This window comes from Sarcophilus harrisii, chromosome 5, assembly GCF_902635505.1.
Source record: "Sarcophilus harrisii chromosome 5, mSarHar1.11, whole genome shotgun sequence".
Lineage (NCBI taxonomy): Eukaryota > Metazoa > Chordata > Mammalia > Dasyuromorphia > Dasyuridae > Sarcophilus > Sarcophilus harrisii.
The window spans coordinates 90,978,109-90,998,781 of record NC_045430.1 but is presented as its reverse complement, the minus strand read 5'-3'; the positions used below and the strand labels follow the sequence as shown (position 1 = coordinate 90,998,781).

Here is a 20,673-nt window from a genome sequence, read left to right as displayed (position 1 = left end):
ATTAATTTTTACTAATTCTTAAGTCTTCTCCACAAGAATGAGCTAAGATATCTAAGGATGATTGAATGTCATATAGGAAGCCTGGAGAGAAAAGAGGGCAAAAATAGGATGATCAGCATTAAACAGGGTTTTCAAAAGAGTTTGAAAGAAAAAAGATCCCAAAGAAGGAAAAAGTGGGGCGTTGGGACAGGAAATATGATATCTGGAGGAAGGAGGAAAGGAAAGCAGAAAATGAAGTATAATAGATGTTAGGCTGCAAAAAGAGTTACATGTACATACATAAAATCATCCATGAATAAGATTTATTTGTTGGAAAGTGGAAGCCATTTTTTTCTGACTGGTTTTTCAATTCCAAGCTGTTTAATTTTTTTTTTCAATTTTAAATTGTTGGCATCTAATTAGCCCTGGTTCCTTCCACTTCTTGCTTCCTGACTTTCCTCACTCCTCCCTTGGTTGGTATTAAATTCCTTCAAATAGCATGTCAGCGTACTTTATTCTAATACCTCAGTTCCCTCTAACATGGCATGGATATACAGCTCCTCTAATTAGCATGATGCATGTGGATAGGGCAACTCACCTTATATGGATGGTTTCATATATAGGATAAACTTTTTATTTAAGTCAGCTCCATTATGTGGAATAGCTGGAGTCTCTGGCTTCCTTTAGTCCCCTTCCCCCCCCACTCCACCTTTTTAACAAAATAAAATTATTGATGTAGAAGATAGTTGTTTTGTATGGTTGATCTTGAGGAATAAATTGGTACTTGATATGCCTAGGATCCCAGATAAATTAAGCAGTCTGTTTAAAAGAAAAACCCTTTTAATTGTCTTTTCAGTTCCATTTTTGGTTGGTTTTCGTAAATTCTAGATCTGTAGCTAAACTTTGAATTCCCAGATAAATGGGGTAACAAGTGAAGAAGTTGATAACAAAGAAGAATAGTACAGCTTTCAAAAATAGGGATTTCCTATGTTGAAAGAAGGTGGCAGGGGGGAATCAAATTGAATTTTGGTGGCTAATAGGCCAGGTTAGATTTAGTAATTTTCTTTTAAAGAGAAAAGTCTAGAAAGGAAAATGATTTCTGTTCTAAGAAGATACTTGAATCCCTGCTTGAAGGCATAGGAGCAGGTTTCAAAGCAGCATGTGCAATGTGTGATGTGGGCGTGAAATTGGGGAGTCAGTTTAGCAGATTCTTATGGAAGAGCCTTACTCTGCTAAGAGAGAGAGAAGGATGGTATTTGGCACAGACTGCTGAATCTGATGATGATGGTGTATGGAGTGTCCGCTCAAACAACAGTTAAATTCAGAATCAAGCAGGTAATCAGGACAGGGCTGGCATCCCCAAGTGCTTCCAATCCAGAAGAAAACTATTTTCAGAGTAGATGTTAAAAGTTTGCTTTGCAATGAAAATAATCATATAACATCTGTTCCTTTGGATCAGGAAAACAAAATAATCATAACTTGGAAGGGTGAGGTATTTGTGTGTGAAGGTAGGAGTGGGACTAGATTCCATTTGATATCCTCTTTGGCTAAAATTCAATAGGTAGCTTCAGACCTGGTAATCCTGCAATTAAAGCTTGCCTTCCCTTTTCTTGATTATTTAGAATATATTCAAAATTTTATACTAGAGGTTCTCAAAGACTAGTTCAGAGACTACTAGTGATCCTCAAATTGGTTCTTAAATATTAATTTTTTATAATATTGTATCATCTCAAAAGGCAACTATATTTTTGTTCCTGGCATAAAGTAAGAATTATATTTAATAAAAATCAGGCATCACATCACTGATGTTTCATTCAATGCAATGCCAAGCTTCTAGTTCATTTAGATATCAAGATCAAAGAGGGGACCATCCTGTGCACAGCTAAGATGGAGTGGAAGTGTAGCTCATGGGAACTGATAATATTGAGGAACTGGAAAGTTAGGGTATTTAGAAGTTGGGATGGAAAAGAAAACTGAGCTGAATTCTCTGAGAAATGGGTGAAGATATCTTAGAGGTTAATATGTAACTTCAAGTAGACTTTTTTTTTTCTTTACAAAACATATTCATGGGTGGTTTTTCAACATTGACCCTTTCGAAACCTTCTATTCCACGAGTAGACTTTTGATGGGGTAAATAAATTTGAATAGAGAGAACCTCAAAGGAGGAGATATTGCTGAGTGCTAGAAACAATGGGATGCAAGACATATTCCCATTCTTCCAGGACTAGATTGTTATTGAGGAACGGAGGAAAGGAGTATGAGAGAAAGTGTAGTATAATCTAGGGAGTAGCCAGTTCTCTGTAAGTAGGTAGAAAGAGACAAGAAAGATCTAGCTTTGGAGAAGGAATTCCAAGGAACACAATGGAGGAGGCCAGGAGAGTCAAAGTGGGATAGGGGAGCAGTAGGATTGAGATTAGATGAAAGAATGGGAAATTGGTTTACATTTAAGTAACTAGCTATTCATCAACAGAGACTGAAAGGGGAAGAATTGATATGTTGGTTACTCAGAGTAGTTGTGTCTGAGTAGTGTTCTTGTGAGACTGGGTAAGAGGAAGATAGATAGCTTTATGGTGTTTTGTTTTGTTTTTGCAAGGGGCAAGTGCAGGATTGATGTGTCCCATTACTACGGTGTCCCCTCAGTTCACACCAATTGATGAGGAAGCTACCTCGAGAACGGACTAGATGGTAGGGGGAAGCTTCTAGAATTAAAATGTTGCTGTGGGTAATCTATTACATAATTAAATCACACACAGATCATCGACTGTTAGCTGTATGCAAACTTTCAGTCTTGACACTTAGACTAACTCAGAATAGTCTTTATTCTGAATTGACATATTAAAAAATTGATGTCATCTATTTTACCTTTGGGTCTGGGTCAGTAAAGATTCCCTTTTTCAGGAAGTCACTTAGACAAAAATCTATGTTCTAGAGCTTTTTAGACTTTTAAAACCCAGGCCTGTTTAATTTTGGTTATCTGCTGAAGGCCTTTTTGTAGAAACATTAATTATCCAGATAGAATAACCTCCTTTATAGTCCCTTAGAAACATTTTGCTTGTTAAATGCTTAAAACAATCTTTTTTTAAAGCCCCATTTGAAAAATCCATTTGCATAGATGTTCCCTATTATCTGAAGTAATGGAAGTTAAAGGAATTTAGATGATTAAAATACATTGAAAATTTTAAAACTTCACTCTGATTGTATGGCCTTTCTTTCTCACCAAATCTAATGAGAAGTATTTAGGATAAAAATGCATTTCTTCAAATAACACTCTTTCAGCTCCCTTGCCTTTTCTGCAGTGAGTTGCTAGTTAACTGGGTGATGACTAACTAAAATATATTCTGTTAAAGAAAAGGTACCTGTATGATTTGTGAATTGGATTCCCTGAATAACTGAGAGTCAGGTGTTTATTTGATGGATTTAAAGATATAATTTGTCTTTTGGGTGGATCCCTTTAAAGGAGGATCTCTTTGAGTGCAATCCCCTGAGGTCATGGGTGGCCTGTAATTGGTGTCTTGACACTCAAATAGCTTAGTTATTTACTGGTCCTTATCCTTTTAGAAAGAGGTTCCTCTCATCTAAAACCTGTGGTGCATCATAGGTTCAGAGATCAAGTTTAGTAGCTGGGTAATTTGTCCAAAATATAAAGTATAAGACTTTCAGTTCCCACTTTAGAACTTCTGCAGAGGATTTAATAAGCTTTTTATGGACTTGGTAGCAGACAAATGACTCAGTCCCCATTAGCTGCCCTAAGAGTAGAAAGACATAATTTGGTGGCTTAGTCAGCATTTTTTCCCCTTTTCAGGAAAATTAGATCCATTGATTCCTAGACATAACAAAGAAAATAGTCATTCAGAGTATAGGAGGATTTATTCTAGTTAATTCTTATTATACCTGACTTCCCTAAAGGCTTCTTTTTGTGTGTATTTGTCTTATTCTGTGTGATTGATTAAATCACACATTTCTAGTTACCCACAATGTAAAACCATGAGGGGTTTATTCCTTTGATTTCTGAATTTCAGATTTTCCTGGCTTGATTGACCCATTCATGAGTCTTATCTTTTCTATCTTCACCTTAGAACTCATAAGCCCTTATGGAACTATAGTTTGAAAACTACAGTTATCATTGAGGAGGGGGAAATATATACATGCATATGTGTGTATATGTGTATATGTTACATACACACACACACACACACACACACACACACTGAACAAGTATTTAATACCTACTGTCTGCCAGGCACTGTTCAAGGTTCTAAGAATATAAATACAAAAGTGAAACAGTCCCTATCCTCAAGGAGCTTATATTCTCACAGAGTAGACATATACATATGCATATATATACTGCTTTGTCAGTAGCAAATACAAAGGAATCTTGAGTTAAGTCTGGTTGGGGAGGGAGATGAGAGAGAAGACCTAACCAGCTATAGAAAATCAGAAATAACCTTGAATTAGGAGGTCTTGTTTGGGCTGAATTTGGAAGGAAATTAGTGAAGACAAAAGTGCCTCACATGTAAAGGTGAGGAAATGACAGGGTATAATGTTGTGTGAGGAACAAGATGATGGATCTCAGAGTTCCAGGGAACCAAGGAATATATGTTTGATCCTAAAAGTAATAGAGAACCACTAGAATTAATTAAATAGAAGGGTGACTTTTAGAAAATCATTTTGGCAGCTATGTGAAGGATGATTTGGAATAGGGAAAGGCTCAAGATTAGGAATACCAATTAAGTAAAAAGTTCAGGGCCCCTGAACAAGAGTGGTATCTATACAATTGGAAAGAAAAGATGCCAGAAATGTTGTAGAGATAGAAATAACATGGGTTGGCAATTGCTTGGATTTGTAGACTAAGTGAGAATGAGACATCAAGAATAACACATCAAGGTTGTAAGCTTGGAGTATGAGAATAATGGTGATAACCTTAAACCTAGAAGAAGGATGAATTTTGAGTTTGAAACATCAATAGGCAGTTTACACATGACTGGAGCTCACCAAAAAAACAAAACAAAACAAAAAAACCTAGAACTGAAGATATAGATCTAGCAGAGCTCATAGAAGCCATGGAGCCAGCAAGTGAGAGAGTGAATAGAGAAAATAGAGAAGCTCAGGACCTAACCTTGGAGGACACCAAAGTTTGTAGGCTTGCCCTAGATTGTGATCCAGCAAACTGAGAAAGGGCAGTCTAATAGCTACTGTGAGATCCAGGAGAGAGTAATTTCATGAAAATGGAGAAAATATCTGGGAGAAGAGGGCATACAGCACTATCAAATGCTGCAGAGAGGTTGTGAAGGGTGAGAATTGAAGAGAGATTCTTAAAATTGTTACTCAAGAGAACACTGGTAAGATTAGTTTCAGTTGAGTGATAAAAACCAGAAGCCATATTTCAGAAGGTTTAGAAGAGAATGAGCTGAGTGGGAGGAGAGGCAAAGAGAAAAGCCTGCTTTTTCAAGGAGATAGGGAGAAGATAGATAGATAGATAGATAATACATATAAATATATAAGATGATACCTATCAAGTATGGGAAAGGGTAGAGAGATTGGAGAGAGACTCAAGCATGTTTGTAGGCAGCAGGGAAAGAACTATTAGATGTAGAAAATTAAAAATTAGATGAAGGAATCATCCCCTGGAGAAGTACTGAAAGAGAAGGGCTAGAAGATACATGTAGAGGAGTGGTGTTAGCAAGGTAAGAGTCATCTCTTCATCAGAAATTGGAGGAAAGGATGAGATTGCCAGGGAGCTAATCGATTCTTATGAAAGATTTGGATATGTGGTTCATTAATTGATTTCTGAGCTGAAGTGCTATAAAATCATTTCAGCTCAGGAGGGAGGGAAGGAGGAAAGAAGGGAAGAAGCCATGGAATGATAGATTTCCCTTTACTTGTTTCAGTCTGAAATCTAAACTTATTTTTTAAAAAAAAATAATAAGCTGAGTTTCCCCATTGAGATCTACTTGCCATCTGCATACAGAGTATCTTAAAGAGAGAAATCAAATGACACAGCAGGTAGAGTGCTGACCTAGGAAGGCTCAAGTTCAAATTTACCTTCTGATACAAAATGTTGTGTGACCCTAGGCAAGTCACTTAATTTGTCAATGACCAAGGCAACTAAAGACTAAAACAATAAACTTCAAGAAAATGCCAACCTGCATTGGTAGAGGAACTTTCCTCATTGGGGTGTTCTCTCTCATGATGAAATCACAGGTCCAGTCCCCATCCCTTTCACTCAAGAAAAAAGACAATCTGAAACATCAGAGGTCTGATAAATTTTAAATTTCAAGAAAACTTGGCATTTGGTATTGGAAGAAATGAAAATAAGTTACTTGAAATAATTACTTTTTTACTTTTTCTCTTCTGGAAAGTGCTTGAAGAATTTGAGTTCCCAGTTATTTTACTATTTCTCTCTTTTTAAAAATAGAGTGCCTTCTCTTTTGCAAGTAAATATAACTACCCTGATCAGGGAACAGATTGTGGAGCTGTAGCAGGTGACTTCACATAATTCATTCTGTAAAATTTCTTTAATATCACTCAGAAGGGGTGCAATTGCTGAGTAAGGCAGAACATGATGTGTCCTGCCAGTCATTAGGGAAAGTGATCTCTTAAGCCATGGGGTCCTGTGTGACAGTGGATTCTACTAATATTAGCACTATGTTCAGCATCATTTTGGTGAGCCCTTCAGAAAAGGGGAACCACTAAGATTTAAGGTGGGGCAAACCAGTTCAAAGCACCCATGCAGATCAGGATAGATCTTCTAGTACTTTAAGATTATCATTGTGAATATGAATTACTGCCAGTATAATAGCTGTCTAGAAGTAACAAATGTTACTTCTACAAGTTACATCTACAAAACAAGAGTTTGTTGCTTTCTGTGGCCATTTCAAAATGACTGGTGTAGAAAAAGAGAGAGAGAAAGAAGAAAAGGAGCAGAGTTATCTGATTACCCTGATTTCTATGACACTGGAAATCATGTACCTTGCTACAGATGCTGGGAATTGCAAAGGAGGATTTGTCCTCTGGTACCATTTTGTACACATAGAATTTGAACCTCAAAGGAATGATGCCCAAAGTCATCCAGGTGATAAATGATAAACTTAGCATCTGCTAGAAAACATCTTCCTGTTGACTTTAAAGCAGTAAGTCTAATGTATATGCTAAAGTAAAGACATTCTGCTGTTGTCTAGCTTTTATGTCCTTTCTACACAGTAAGGCCCTGTTGGACTTTACTCAGAAATATTCCCCTCCGGCCCTTTGCAAACAATTCCCTTCTCTGTACTTTGGATGATACTTGTCAAAGATTCTTGCCCTGTGCTAGACAGGAGCTACAAGTCCAGAAGGCATATTGATTGCATTGAAGCCAGTTTGGATACAGAAAGATCAGGAGTATACAGAGTGCAAAGAAGGAAAGCTAAAGTACACATTTGTGTCTTTACTATTCTTTACCATCCTAATGCTGCCACAGGATGGGCCTGGAAAACATGCTTCTGGAGAATGGATTGGTGATGGAGTTCTTAGAATTTTTAATTTTGTTGGTATTTGATTAATGAGCAGTTACAATAACATAATTTGAATTTGACAACAACTTATAGAACCTTTTCTTCTCCTCTCCCCACAGGGAAAAGTAAAATAAGTGTTATAGCCTTTGTTAAAAGCTGAATAACTTTTTAAAAATGTGTTTAATTTGTCCATATTTTCTTATATTCCAGATTAAAGTATATCTCTTAGATGGACTGACTTGATTGTAATAGTCATAGCAACCATTGCTGTGGTAGGGCAATTGTTGACCAAGAATTGGCCAGTAGTTCTAGTTTTTCATAAATGATGAAGTGAAACCAATGATATTTGGTAAGATCAAGGGCTGACCTGAAAGCTAAGAAAAATTTGTTATAAGAATTTGATGGCTAATTCGTTCCTAATCAAATACCTTGAGATTGGGTATGGGAAAGCCCATTAGATCCATTGTGTTGGGATTAGCCCATACATTATCTAAACTGGTGCAAAGTCTGACCTGATGACTCTCAAAAAAAATTAGGTTGGCTTATTTTCTTTTCCCCGCAGAAGTTTTGTTCACTACGCAAATCTGGGTAGCCAGATTCCTAGCTTCACTTAAGGATAAAACCTATTTCCCAGGAGACCCTTAAACAACTTAGCCTCCTTGGTCTAAAGACTGCTGAAAATCTGTTATCACTGGAGTTAGTTTATGTAGCATATAAAGTTCTAAAACCAGATTAGGAGATGAAATGAAAGACTTAAACCTTTGCTAACACTGGTGGTCCACCTAGTAAGGCCTGCCTGTTAAAAGGCCCCACTCACCCGACTTGGTAATTTTGCAGGCAACAACTGATGTGGAAATTAAGAAGAAAGGCCCTGGATCTCTCTTAGTTTCTATGAACCAGCTAAATGCTTCATATGGACGCAAGGACAGAGTCAACAGTGTCATGAGTGTTGTTACAAATACGCTGGTAGAAGGTATGTACTCTGTAATCGAAATCTAGGCAGTATGCACATAGGGAGTGGGGCTGGGGATATGTTTGCATGTGTGTGTGTATGCATATGCATACACATATATATTCCCCTTCATAGTATGAGTCTTAGAAAGTTATAATTCTGTATTTGTGGAGACCAGCCAGAGTTCCATTCTTGAATTTGTATTTGTATAGTCCCTACTGGAACTGAACCTTCCCTGATTTGAGCATATCCATAGCCATTGAAACAGAGGGGAGGACCTACAGAAAGCGTGGGAGGCAGAAATGAACAAGAAATGAACTTATAATAATTTCCATTTACCTAGCACTTCACAGTTGTCCTGTCTGATCTCATAGTTATATTGTGCCTTGAGGTTTGCAGAGTGTGTTCCTCCTACAGCAGCCCTGTGGATATCATCACCTTCTTCCCTTCTGAGAGGTTCACAGAGGCTGTGACTTACCTACTATCATACTGCTTGCCCATCAATGTCAGAGGCTTTGAACCCACTTCTGACTCCAGGCCCAATTCTCTTTGTCCTTTGTGCCATCTTTCTTATGAATAACTTAAAAAGGAGGACTGAGAGTTTAGAGGACCAAAAAGATGCAGACCAAAGAACCAGTGAAAGGTATTAAAAATGGCATTCCCTCCCTCAGGCATCCTTCCCACATTCCTTTTTTTCTGACTATTTATGACCATTACCATTTCCCCCTTAAGAATATACTTGAGTGTCAGCTAGATGTCACGGGGATAGAGCACCAGCTGTGGAATTAGGAGGACCCAGGTTCATATCTGATCTCAGACACTTAGTAGCTGTGTGACTCTGGGCAAGTCATTTAAGTTCACTTAGCTCAAAAAAATGTATTTGGGCAATTTGAAAGCATATAAAATTGCCTCCATTGAATACCTTCTTCCCCTCCTTCCCCCAAACTCAGACAAACAAAAATAAATAATATTTTTTGTGGGAACACAGATGAAACTAAAGGCAGTAACTTGTTGCTAGACTTGTACCTGCAGTGAATTGGTCAATAATGCTAGAATACCATGTAGTGGATTGGTTCCTATGTGACACTGCCTAGTAAACAAAACAGGGCCTGGGGATTTACTCTTATGATATAATCAGTCTTTGAGTAGAAGTGTAGTCAGTCATATGCTCCAAGCCTCCTTCCTTATCCATTTTTTCTTTTCTTTCTATTTTTTAATAGATTTTTATCAGTGATTTGGTTAAAATCATACCTTAGCTGTTTAAAAACATTCCAATCAGTTAGAATGGTGAACTAAATCCAATATGACAAAATTTAAGAGAGCGCAATGTAAACACTTGCACTCAGGTTCAAAAAATAATCTGACTAGGTGTAGAGGACCTATGCCAAAAGGGGATTCATATCTGCCAGGAATCCTGAGCCCAGGGCTTGTTCCATGTGCAAACTCTCACTTGCTCTTTATGCCCGAGACTCAGAGTTGCTATCTGATGGAATTTACTTTGTTTACCGGATTACTTTCCCTCTTCATTCTCTGCCTCAGTCAGTCCATGGACTCTGTGATTTGCTGACCAGGGACTTCCTCTTGAGCAAAGTAGTCCATCTCCTGACTCCTTGTTTTCATTAACTTGCATATATCTGTAATTCTCTCCCTTCTCAGCTCCACCTACTATGCCCCATTCAAAGTGCCACTCAAATCCTACCTTCTGCAAGAAGGCTTTTTCCCCAGTTGTTCCTTCAGGCTTCTGTCCTCCCCCTGGTGATAATCTCCAATTTATCCTGCATTCACCTTGGTTGTTAGTTATTGTGTGTGTGATATCCTCCCTTTGGATGAAAATGAGGGATGGTTTTCTCCTTTTGGTGCTTAGCCCTGGCACCTGGCAAATACTTGTTGTCTAACTGCCTTCATATGAGCCATCATCCTTTGTCTACTCAGAGCCCCCTCCCTTACTCTTCAGATCTTCTTCATGTCTTCCTTGAAAGAAAAGCCTCCTGATTGGTCTCCATCCTTTAGTCTTTTTCTTCACTAACCTCTCCTCCAGATAGCCTAAGTAATTTTGTTATGGAATAGATCTGACTTAATTATTATTCTTTTCAAAAATTTCCAGTAGTCCTCTCTTTACCTCTAGGTTAAAATGCAAACTCATCTATTTGGCATTTAAAGCCCTTCACAGTCTGGCTTCAGTCACACTTTCTCCTTTTTTCTTATTATTCTCCTTCTTATACATTCTTCCTTCCAGCCAAACTGTAGTACTAGCTATTTCCCAGACTTTGCATTCCATCTCCCACCTTTTTGTATTTGCACATGCCTGTGATGTACTCCCTCCTTATCTTTAAAAATCCTTACTATTCCTCAAGGCTCAGCTTGGGTATCATTTCCATGAAGCCTCTGCCTGCCTCTCTCTCTCTCTCTCTCTCTCTCTCTCTCTCTCTCTCTCTCTCTCTTTCTCTCTCTCTCTGTCTCTCACACACACATCCTTCCATGATTATTAATGCCTTCTCCCTCTTAATATTGCTATGCATTTATTTATCTGTATGCATGTTATAACTCCCTACTGAAAAGTAAGCATCTTAAAGGCAGAAACATAGTAGCTAGGAAGAAATTATTGAAAAAGTGAATGGGGAGTAGAAAGCAGACAAATTTATTATTGCTGATCTTTTATTAGAGTATCCAGAAGTATCTTGCCGTAGATGATATTATCATTATCATAGAGACCTTCCCAAGCCACAGTCCTGAATGAATTGGACAACCATGACTAGAGCCAAGGCTCTCTTTCCCAATAGATTTAGAGGCTGCATCCATGTCTGAAAATATCCAAGGCAAAGTAGGAGAATCATCTCACTTATATATCTGCTTGTCCATTCCGTCCAAGCCAAATTTTTAACCATCCCAAGCATATGGAGGCGAGTGACTGTTTGCAAGGTTGTGAGTCATTTAATAAACCTCCCAATCCTTCTGGATTCTTTCCCAACTTACAGAATCCAAAGGCTCTTGTTGTGACAGAAGCGGGGAAAATGATCCTGGACTGCAAAATCTCCATTCCCAAAGAACATGGATAAGGGAAACAGAGGACACCCCCTGGAATCTCCTTGTATTTCTTTTGGAAATGGGAATGCCTGTTCCAACTTCAAACTGGCAAAGAGCCAGATCCAAACTCAACATGCTCTGTTGTAACTCTGAAATGAGAAGTCACCATTTCAGACTTCAGTCTCTACATGCCAGCAAATAGCAGATGTCTAAAGATTAAAAAAGGGGGGGGGGATGGATCCAGATTCCAAATATGTACTATAAGAATTTATGGAAATGAGAACCTTTTTTCCCTTTCTTTTTTGGGAAGAAAACTATATTTACCTTGGGGAGGGATGAATTCTAAGGAAAGGAAGCCAAAGCAAATTTTTTTTTTTAAAACATTCTTCCTTCCTCATACAGACTCCCACATGGCACTCACTGTGGCTCTAAAATCTGTTGAACCAAGGCAACCATTTTCCTAGCAACTAGCAGCCAATCAGAAATCCCAGGCAAAACCACTTGACTTAAAATAAAGCTATTACCATGGGTACCTCATGGTCAGAATAAAGAAAGGTAGACTTGATTTGTTCTTGGTAAAATAATAGAGAACATTCCCCCCTCCAAAAATCAAATTCTCTCATCTACGTGGTGGAGAAGAAAGTCTATAAATCCCTTCCTATAGAAATAACATCTTGTTCCAAAGACAATCCAGCTTTCAGAAATGTATCTTCTAGAGAATACTGTCTAGTGTTTAGGTCATGTAGTCTATAGCTAACTCTGTAAGCTAAACTCTAAGAAGAGAGAGTAGAAGAATTACTAATACTCCCTGACAATGGTTTGGCATTTTTACAGTTTTGAAAATGCTGTCACATCAAGATTCTTCCCATTACTTCACATACCCTCACAAAGTTCCTTGTTTCTATAGAATTTTGTCAGTGTTGACAAGGGATTAGTAGGAAAGGCACCCTAAAGCTTCTTCCCTCTAGTTTTCCCCAATGTACAAGACCCCTTTGGAAACATCCCTTACCCAGATTATCCAGCCTCTCTCTGCCTGCACAGTTCCGTTCATAGGAAGCTTGCTGCTTTTCAGAACAGCTTGTTCAAGTCATTGGATAATCCTGCTAAAATGTTCTTCCTTATATGGAGGTGAAGTCTGCATCATAGTGACTCCTACACATGGTGCTAATTCTTCCCACAGAAGTCACATGGAACGTCTGTTCCCTTTATATGTCACAATTCTCCAGCGATTTTAAGACAACCATCATGTCCTTCCTCTGCCTACACCTTTTCTTCTCCAGGCTAAATATCCCCAGATCTTTCTACCATTCCTTACATGATGTGGTCTCCAGATTTAGGATCATAGGATTTAGAACTGGAAGGAACCACAGAGATTAACTAATATACTCCCCTCATTTAACAAGCAAGAATACTCATCTATGAGTCCAAAGAGGAATCTGGCCAATATCACAAATGATAAATAGCATTTAGTGACTAGTATTTATAGAGTTGTTAAGGTTTGCAAAGCTCTTTATGTATATTATCTCCATTGATAGGCACAACAGCCCTGTGAAGTAAGTGCTTTTATTATTATATATGAGGTAACTGTGACTGAAGAAGCTAAATAACTTGGCCAGGATTACCTAGCTAGTAAATGTCTGAGGTAGGATTTGAACTCAGGTCTTCTTGACCCCAAATCCAGCATTCTTTGCAGAGTTCCAACTACTACAACTGTGTTGCCTTCTGGTTACTTTTCCCCAATTCTCCATCTTTGGACATGTTATACACATTGGAGTCCCTCTTAAACTGTGATTCCAAATCAGGCATAATTCTAGTATAGCACAGAGTAGAGAATCCAATAAGGGAGGTTTTTTTCCGTTATGGAAATAGCATTCTATCAAATACAAATTCGTGGTTACATTTGTTTTGAGGTGGGGTTTTTGGCTTTGTTTTGTTTTTTAGCAACCGTATCTCACTAAGCTTATGATCGAATAAAATTTCCAAGTCTTTTTCACTTAAAACTGTTGTTAAATTCATATATTTTCCAACATTTTTTACTTATATAATAATTTTTTAATCTAGTGGATTTATCTCCATTAAATTTCATCTTAAATTTTTAGTTTGGACTCCTTTTTCCAGCTCACTTTTTCATTTTTTAATTCTTAGTCTCTTGATTAATTAATCAGACAAATTGTATAAGCTTTCGAAGCCTCAGTTTCATCGTCTGTACATTAGGTTCTCTAAACACCCTTCCCACTGTAAATTTGTAGTCCTGTGAATTAAACCCTCCCAGTTTTGTGTTAGCCACAAATTTGACAAACATTCCTGCTTTACAGTTATATAAACGGAAAAGTGCCTTTTAAGATGGGACCAAGGATAACCCTATGATTACTGGAAACCTCTTCAAGTTCATGTTAATCCATGATTTATTAAAATATTTGCTTTATTTAATCAGTATTCATCTTCTCACCCTCCCATCCTACTTCCACTCTCTATTCCAACCCTATCTCCATTTGTGAATACATGAAAAACAAAACCCATTAGAAATATGTGTAGCCAAGAAAAAAAATTTCCAAATGGTTGTGTTCAAAAAAATATTTATTTCATTCTGTATTTTGAGTCCCTCACCTCTATTAAAAGGTAGGTAGCCTGTTTCTTCATTAATCCTTTAGAATTCCGGTTGGTCATTTCATTGATAAGGATCAAGCACAATAATATTCCATCCCATTGTATGCTATCATTTGTTCATTCATTCCTCAGTTTATCAGTACCAGCTTAAGCTCCCATTCTTTGGCATGTCCAAAAGAACTATTAAATAGTTTTGTATATTTTTTTTTTCTTTAAAGCTTATCCCTCCCTTAATCTATCTTTCCTCTAATTCCCCCTCCTCGTTTCTTCTCTTTTCCTCCTGTTTCGTTATTGAATGAAAGATATTTTGGACCCAACTGTGTATATATTTTTCCTTCTTTTGACTAGTTCAGATCATAATGAGATTTAAATATCAGCCCCTCCTCTCCCATCCTTTCTTCCTTGTTTGTATAGAGGTATGTGTCTCACCCTGATTATGGGAGATAATTTTCCCTAACTTTTCTTTCCCTTTCCCTTCCTCCAGTATATTCTTGCTTTCTTCTCTTTCCACGCATAGTTATATACATATTGTTTCTCTCATTAGATTGTAAGATGCTGGAGACCAGGGATTTGTCTTATACCTTTCTTTGTATTCTCAGCACTTAGTGTAGAGCATGGTACACAATAGGTAATAAATAAATGTTTATTAACTGATTGAATGATGATCTGCAGTCTTCTGACAACTTTCCCATTTTCCATGCTTTCTTTTTTCCCTGAAATTCTACATGGTCTGCTATATTAGTGTTTTTAAGATACCCCTTTGACTTGCCATTTACCTTCTTATATATTTTCTTGTTTCCTCCAAAATAAATTTCCAATTCTGTAGTCCTGTCATTCAATTTCTCTTGAGATCTAGTTCCAATCTATTTTATACTATTCCTTTATACATACTTAACCAAGCTGGAAAACTACATTTTCCCCAAACTACACTAGGCTTTTCCTCTTCCATGCCTTTGCTCATTCTACTTGAAGTTTCTTCCCTGCATATTGTGTTCGTCTGCAATAGCATAATAAAAATGTCAGTGCTACCTAAATTAATTTATAGATTTAGTATTATGCCAATTAAACTACCCAGGAGATACTTTTATAGAGCTAGATAAAATAATGACAGAATTCATATGGAAGGACTAAAGATTTTAAGGAACAAATGAAAAAAAATAGGAATGAATGAAGAAAAACAGTTCTAGGTTTGAAATTTCAATGTAAAAATATAATGATTAAAAAAATGAAAGATCAGTGGAATAAGCAAGTTAAAGTAGAATTGGAAAACACTGAGTTCAACTGCCTAGTGTGTATTAAACAGAAAAACATAAATTACTTGTAATAAAAAATCTCCCTACTTAATAAGAAGTATTAAGAAAAGTGAAAAAACTATTTGTAGAAATTGGATTCAGACCAGCAGTTTATACCACATACCAGAATAAGCCCAAAATGTACCTGGAACCTGAACATCAAAGTCATACCATGGCAGTATTAAAAGAGAACCTGCTCAGGAACCTTTCAAATCTATGGGGGTAGAAGGAAGAGGTTGCAAAGTGGGGCAGTTTCTTAACCGTCAAGAACTGAGGGGTATCACAAGATAATGCATTTTGATCATGTGAAATTGAAAAACTTTAGCAGAAATCTAATTGAGGGGGAAGATCTACTACCTAATAATAGAGAGGGACCTGAAAAGCCATTCTTTCAAAAAATTTGAACAAACAATTCTCAAAAAAATTAAAATGTTACCAACTATATGAAAGTTCAATCACCAGATTTATTAAGTGCTTACCAGGTGTGTGTGTGTGTGTGTGTGTGTGTGTGTGTGTGTGTGTGTGTAAAGAAGGGGCAGGTTATTCTAAGTACTAAAGATACAAAGAAAAAGCATTAAGAGAATATACCAGTTGCTATGGGTGAGTAGGATGGACAGGAAATGCCCCTTGTAAAAGATGGCTTTGTTTTGAAGTTTTGAAGGAAACCAAGGATTTTAAGAGAAACATTCCAAACACAAAGAACAGTTATTATAAAGGCATGTAGAAGATGAAGAATCCTGTATTAAGAGAAATACAAGTTAAAATAATTCTGAGAAAATTATAAAAGGCAACAAAAGATGAGATTAGTCAATGTTGGAAGAGTATAGAAAGTCTTACTGCACTACTACCCGGTGGGTGGATCTGTTGTGGTCCAACCAGCCTGGAAAACAATTTGAAATTATGCTAAAAAGTGACTCAAATGTTAAGATCCTTTGTCATCATGATCCTACCACTTGGCATAAATACCAAGGAAGTCAGGATTGAACTCTCATATACACTCGGAGATTTAAGAAGACACTTTTTGCAGTAGCACAGAACTGGAAACAGATTATAGATGACTATTGATTGAGGAATTAATAAATAAATTGTGGCACATGATCATAATGGAATATTACTCTGCTCTTAAAAAATCAATATGAAGAATACCAGGAAACATGAGAAGACTTATCTAAACTTATGCAATACAAAAACATTCATAATCACTACAATTAATGAGAAAAACTGCAACCCAAAAAATCCAAATGGTGTAATAACCAAGCTTGACCCCAAAGAAGAGAAAAGAATTCAGCTTCTTGTATTTTTTGCAAAGGTGGAAAGCTGTGATTGTTGGATATTTCACAGACTGTTGAACTTTGTTGGTGTGTTGTAATCCCTTCCTGCAAACTCACAGAAGTCTGGAACTGCATCTCATTATTCAATATCTTCTATTAACACCTAACACAGTGCTTCACATAGTTAGCACTCAATAAGTACTTTTTCATTTGATTGACTTTCTCTTTTACTTAAAACTACCATATTACTTGACAACTAAGTGATGCAGTAAATAGAGTACAGACTGGAGCCCGAAAAATTCATCTTTCTAAATTTAAATCTGGCCTCAGGCACTCACTAGCTGGGTGATCCTGAGCAGGTCCTGAATACTATTTAACTTAGCTTCTTCATTTGTAAAATGGATTGGAGAAGGAAATGGCAAACTATTTCAGTATCTTTGCTAAGAAAATCCCCAAAAGGGCCATGAATTGTTGGATAAGACTGAGAACAACTGAACAACAAACCATATCACTTGTATGTGTTATGCATAACCTTGTGTTGGTCATTCTAATTCTTTTCATTTTATTTAGTGGAACAAAAATTGTGTGAGGGGAGAGTTCTTTCCCAATAAAATAATTTGGAGTCTTTAGATGCAATAATTCCTTCACATAGAGAAGCAAGGAAACTTATGCATTGTTAATTCAGTTTTACAGTTTGTATCATCAGAAATGGCTATGAGAAAATGTGCTTTCTTTTTCTTTATCATTTGAGAGGCTCCCTTTGCTCTTACCCTGCTACAGAGTTAGAAGAGTCTCAGAGAAAGTGCCCTCCATGTTGGTACAAATTTGCCAACACTTTCCTCATCTGGGAATGCCATCCATACTGGATCAAACTAAAGGAGATTGTGAACATGATTGTTATGGACCCTTTTGTGGACTTAGCCATTACCATCTGTATTGTCCTGAACACCTTGTTTATGGCGATGGAGCATCATCCCATGACACCACACTTTGAAAACGTCTTGGCTGTAGGAAATCTGGTAAGACAGAACACTCCTGATTTTGTCATTTTTTTTCTATAGGAAACCCTTTCCAGATGTATCTGCTGATCACTATAAATGAGGGACTTGGGTTGGTGGAAAAGAAAATGATAGTTAATTGAAAGGCTGATGTAGTAGCAGCCACTCCTCGATTTGGTGATTCCTTGGCTCCTTTCTATTTCTGGAAAATTTGAGAAATGTCACTTAAAGTTACTGTCTGCAGATCAGCCCATAGTGGTAGAAAGAGAAGCATGGAACACTAGGTTGGTTTCAGGAACCGGGGTTTATAGGCTCCTGAGTTCTCATCTTATCTTTAAGACAGATTCCTCTGTGTCTCTTCTAAAGGCACTCCCAGGCTAGCAAAGTAATTTTTCTTCTAAGTTTTAGTAATAATTTTCACACAGAGGAGTGTGCTTCTGTGCACCAAATGGAGTAATGGCTTGCTTTTTCCCTAATCAACTCTTGACTATCCCCTGGGAATTATGTAAGGTGAATTCTTGATCCAGAATGGTTTCCTTCTGTCTTCCAGTTATGAGCCACCAGAATCCAATCCATCCCAAATTCATTATAATGTTAGCCTGAGCCTGAATTGTAATTAGAAATATAAATATACAGAGGGGAAAAAATTATAAAATGTATTCTAAAGTCTAATATGAGTGATGTTTGAATTATTTTGCCTCTGCTTATCTCCATTATTGAACAAATTGAGTTGATGCTACTTAGATTAATTGTTGAAAATTGACTGAAAGAGATAGATCATCTGATTTCCATCCTTTCCAGGGAGTGACTTTGTAGGAATATCTAAATAACATAGAATCCTCTTATAATAGTTTATTGCACAAATATGGTTGTACATCAAGTTGGGTAATGTCCCCTAAATATGTATATATAATTAAAGCCTGGTTTGTTGGGAACACAGTAGGAATGTTAGTTTTGTCTAAGTAGCCTTATGAAAATAGCTTTATGAAAGGATGCTGCTGTTCTAAACCAGTGTTTCCCAAGCTAATTTGGCAATAGAAGATTTTTGGGACTTGAAATATGTGAAAATATATATTTTTTGTTTTGTTTTGGGCTTTTTATTTTTTATTATTTTTATAGCTTTTTATTGACAAAACATATGCATGGGTAATTTTTCAACATTGACCCTTGCAAAAACTTCTGTTTCAACTTTTCCCCTCCTTCCCTCCACCCCTTCCCCTAGATGGCAGGTAGTCCTATACATATTAAACATGTTAAAGTATACGTTAAATACAATATATGTATACACAGAAAATATTTCTAAATGCTTGTTTGGCTATGTCTGGTAGCGTGGAATGCCCTCAGAGACAAACAGGAGTTGAGGAATTTTGGAGCACAATAAGTGAAATTAGGCCTTTGTTATTGGAAAAAAATGCTGCAATATATAAATATCTTTATATAAAATTTTATACTTACTATTTTAAAAGGAAAATGTCACTAGGATTGTAATATTCTCTAGTACCGGGAGTTGTATAGAAAAGTTTGGAAAGGACTGTTAATTGTAGCTAATTGGGCCCATAGCCTGACACATAGGATTGCCTCAGTTGCTTTCCCAGCCTGTAGTCAGAGAGCATAGTAAGGATAATTTAGAGGAATCCTATCTGTGATGAGGATTCTTTACTTTGGCAGCCCACGTAAATTCTGATTGCTCAGTGCCAAATGAAAACCGATTAACCTGTAAGTTAGAGACTACAGGGCTCTTTAACTAGTTCTATATATTACTTATTAAATCAATACTTTCTAAATCTTACTTAACTGTAGTACTTTAAGAACAAAAGATGTTGCATAGAATTATGAAAACCCCATATAAATTTACTTCTCTTAGCCAGAGATTTATAAATAAGAGTTTTTGCCTTTATGGCCTTTGTTTATTCTTGTACTCTCCAGCCCCACATAAGGATTCTAGGTCTCCAGGGAATTTTCAAAGAACTTTTATTGATGCTTTTTATTTTCACATCCCAGTAATCCCACCATAGAACTCTTCCTTATAAGCAGTTGAGAAAAACAAATGACAACCCTATCTGACAGTATTTATGATACATGTGCCCACAGAACTTAACATTTTTCTCCAAAGAGAAAGAAATTGTTTCATGTATTTTGGTCATGTATCTAATCTGAGTTTAGTTACATTTGAATATAATTTTCCTTTATGTTACTGTACAGGTACATTCTTCTTCTGGCTTTTCTTTCTTCGCCCTGTACCAGAGTAGCAAATAGTAGTCTCACTCACACTTCAAAATGCAAAACAGTTCAGTAGTCTCCTGGGTAACACCTTCCAGTCCCATAATAGAAAAAAATCTGTTCATGGGAAGTATTATTCCATTTTAAAAAACAAAAAAATCCAAAAAACTCAAGCTATTCAGTCTTTCAGAAGACCTGGTGTAGAGTCATTCATTAGTAGAGACAACTAGTCCTTAAAGATCATGAAGAACAAATTATGTTATAGTCTGTTCACTCACATTAGGTCTAAATTCCAAGGTAAAGTATCTCTGGTAGCAAAGATGAATTCAGATGATTCACATCAACCATTTATTTCGTCTCTCCTGATGGAATACACTTTTTTAGTGATGAGAATCTGTCTGTATTCCCTTCCTGATAGACATTGTGATACCTGGCAAATCAGCTGAGCAGAAAGAGTCAGCTGAAAAAAAAAAAAGTAGAGCAGAGGAAACTGGTTCATCTTAAGGGACATGGGTGACCCTTAGAATACAAAGAGTATCTTCCTATGATCAAAATGCTGTCTGATCTATATCTCTTAATTCATGATTCTGTATTCTTGACTTTCCTTTTTCTAGTCTCCTTGTTCTATTAAAACTGTCACCTTAAAACATGTTACAGTTTGTTCAATTGCAGCTTATTTCACATTAATTACATTTTAATCTTTTTGAGGAGATACTTCGAAATTTGGAGAATATTCCAATGTCATCAACAACATGTTTTTTTTTTTTTAATAAAAGTTGCACTTTTAAAGAAAAAAATATCATTCCTCTTATCTGAATAGTAGTGATCCAAGTTCCCCCA

General features: G+C 36.7%; 1 protein-coding gene across 2 annotated transcripts in view; it reads left to right on the top strand.

The window, feature by feature from the left end:
- The window catches only part of SCN8A (sodium voltage-gated channel alpha subunit 8), a 203,430-nt gene that overhangs the window by 134,919 nt on the left and 47,838 nt on the right, over positions 1-20,673 (top strand). For both annotated transcript variants that reach the window (XM_031937853.1, XM_031937852.1), the window contains exons 13-14: positions 8,307-8,442; positions 17,396-17,634. In XM_031937853.1, the coding sequence (XP_031793713.1) occupies positions 8,307-8,442; positions 17,396-17,634 (375 nt within the window). The remainder of the gene's footprint in view (positions 1-8,306; positions 8,443-17,395; positions 17,635-20,673) is intronic.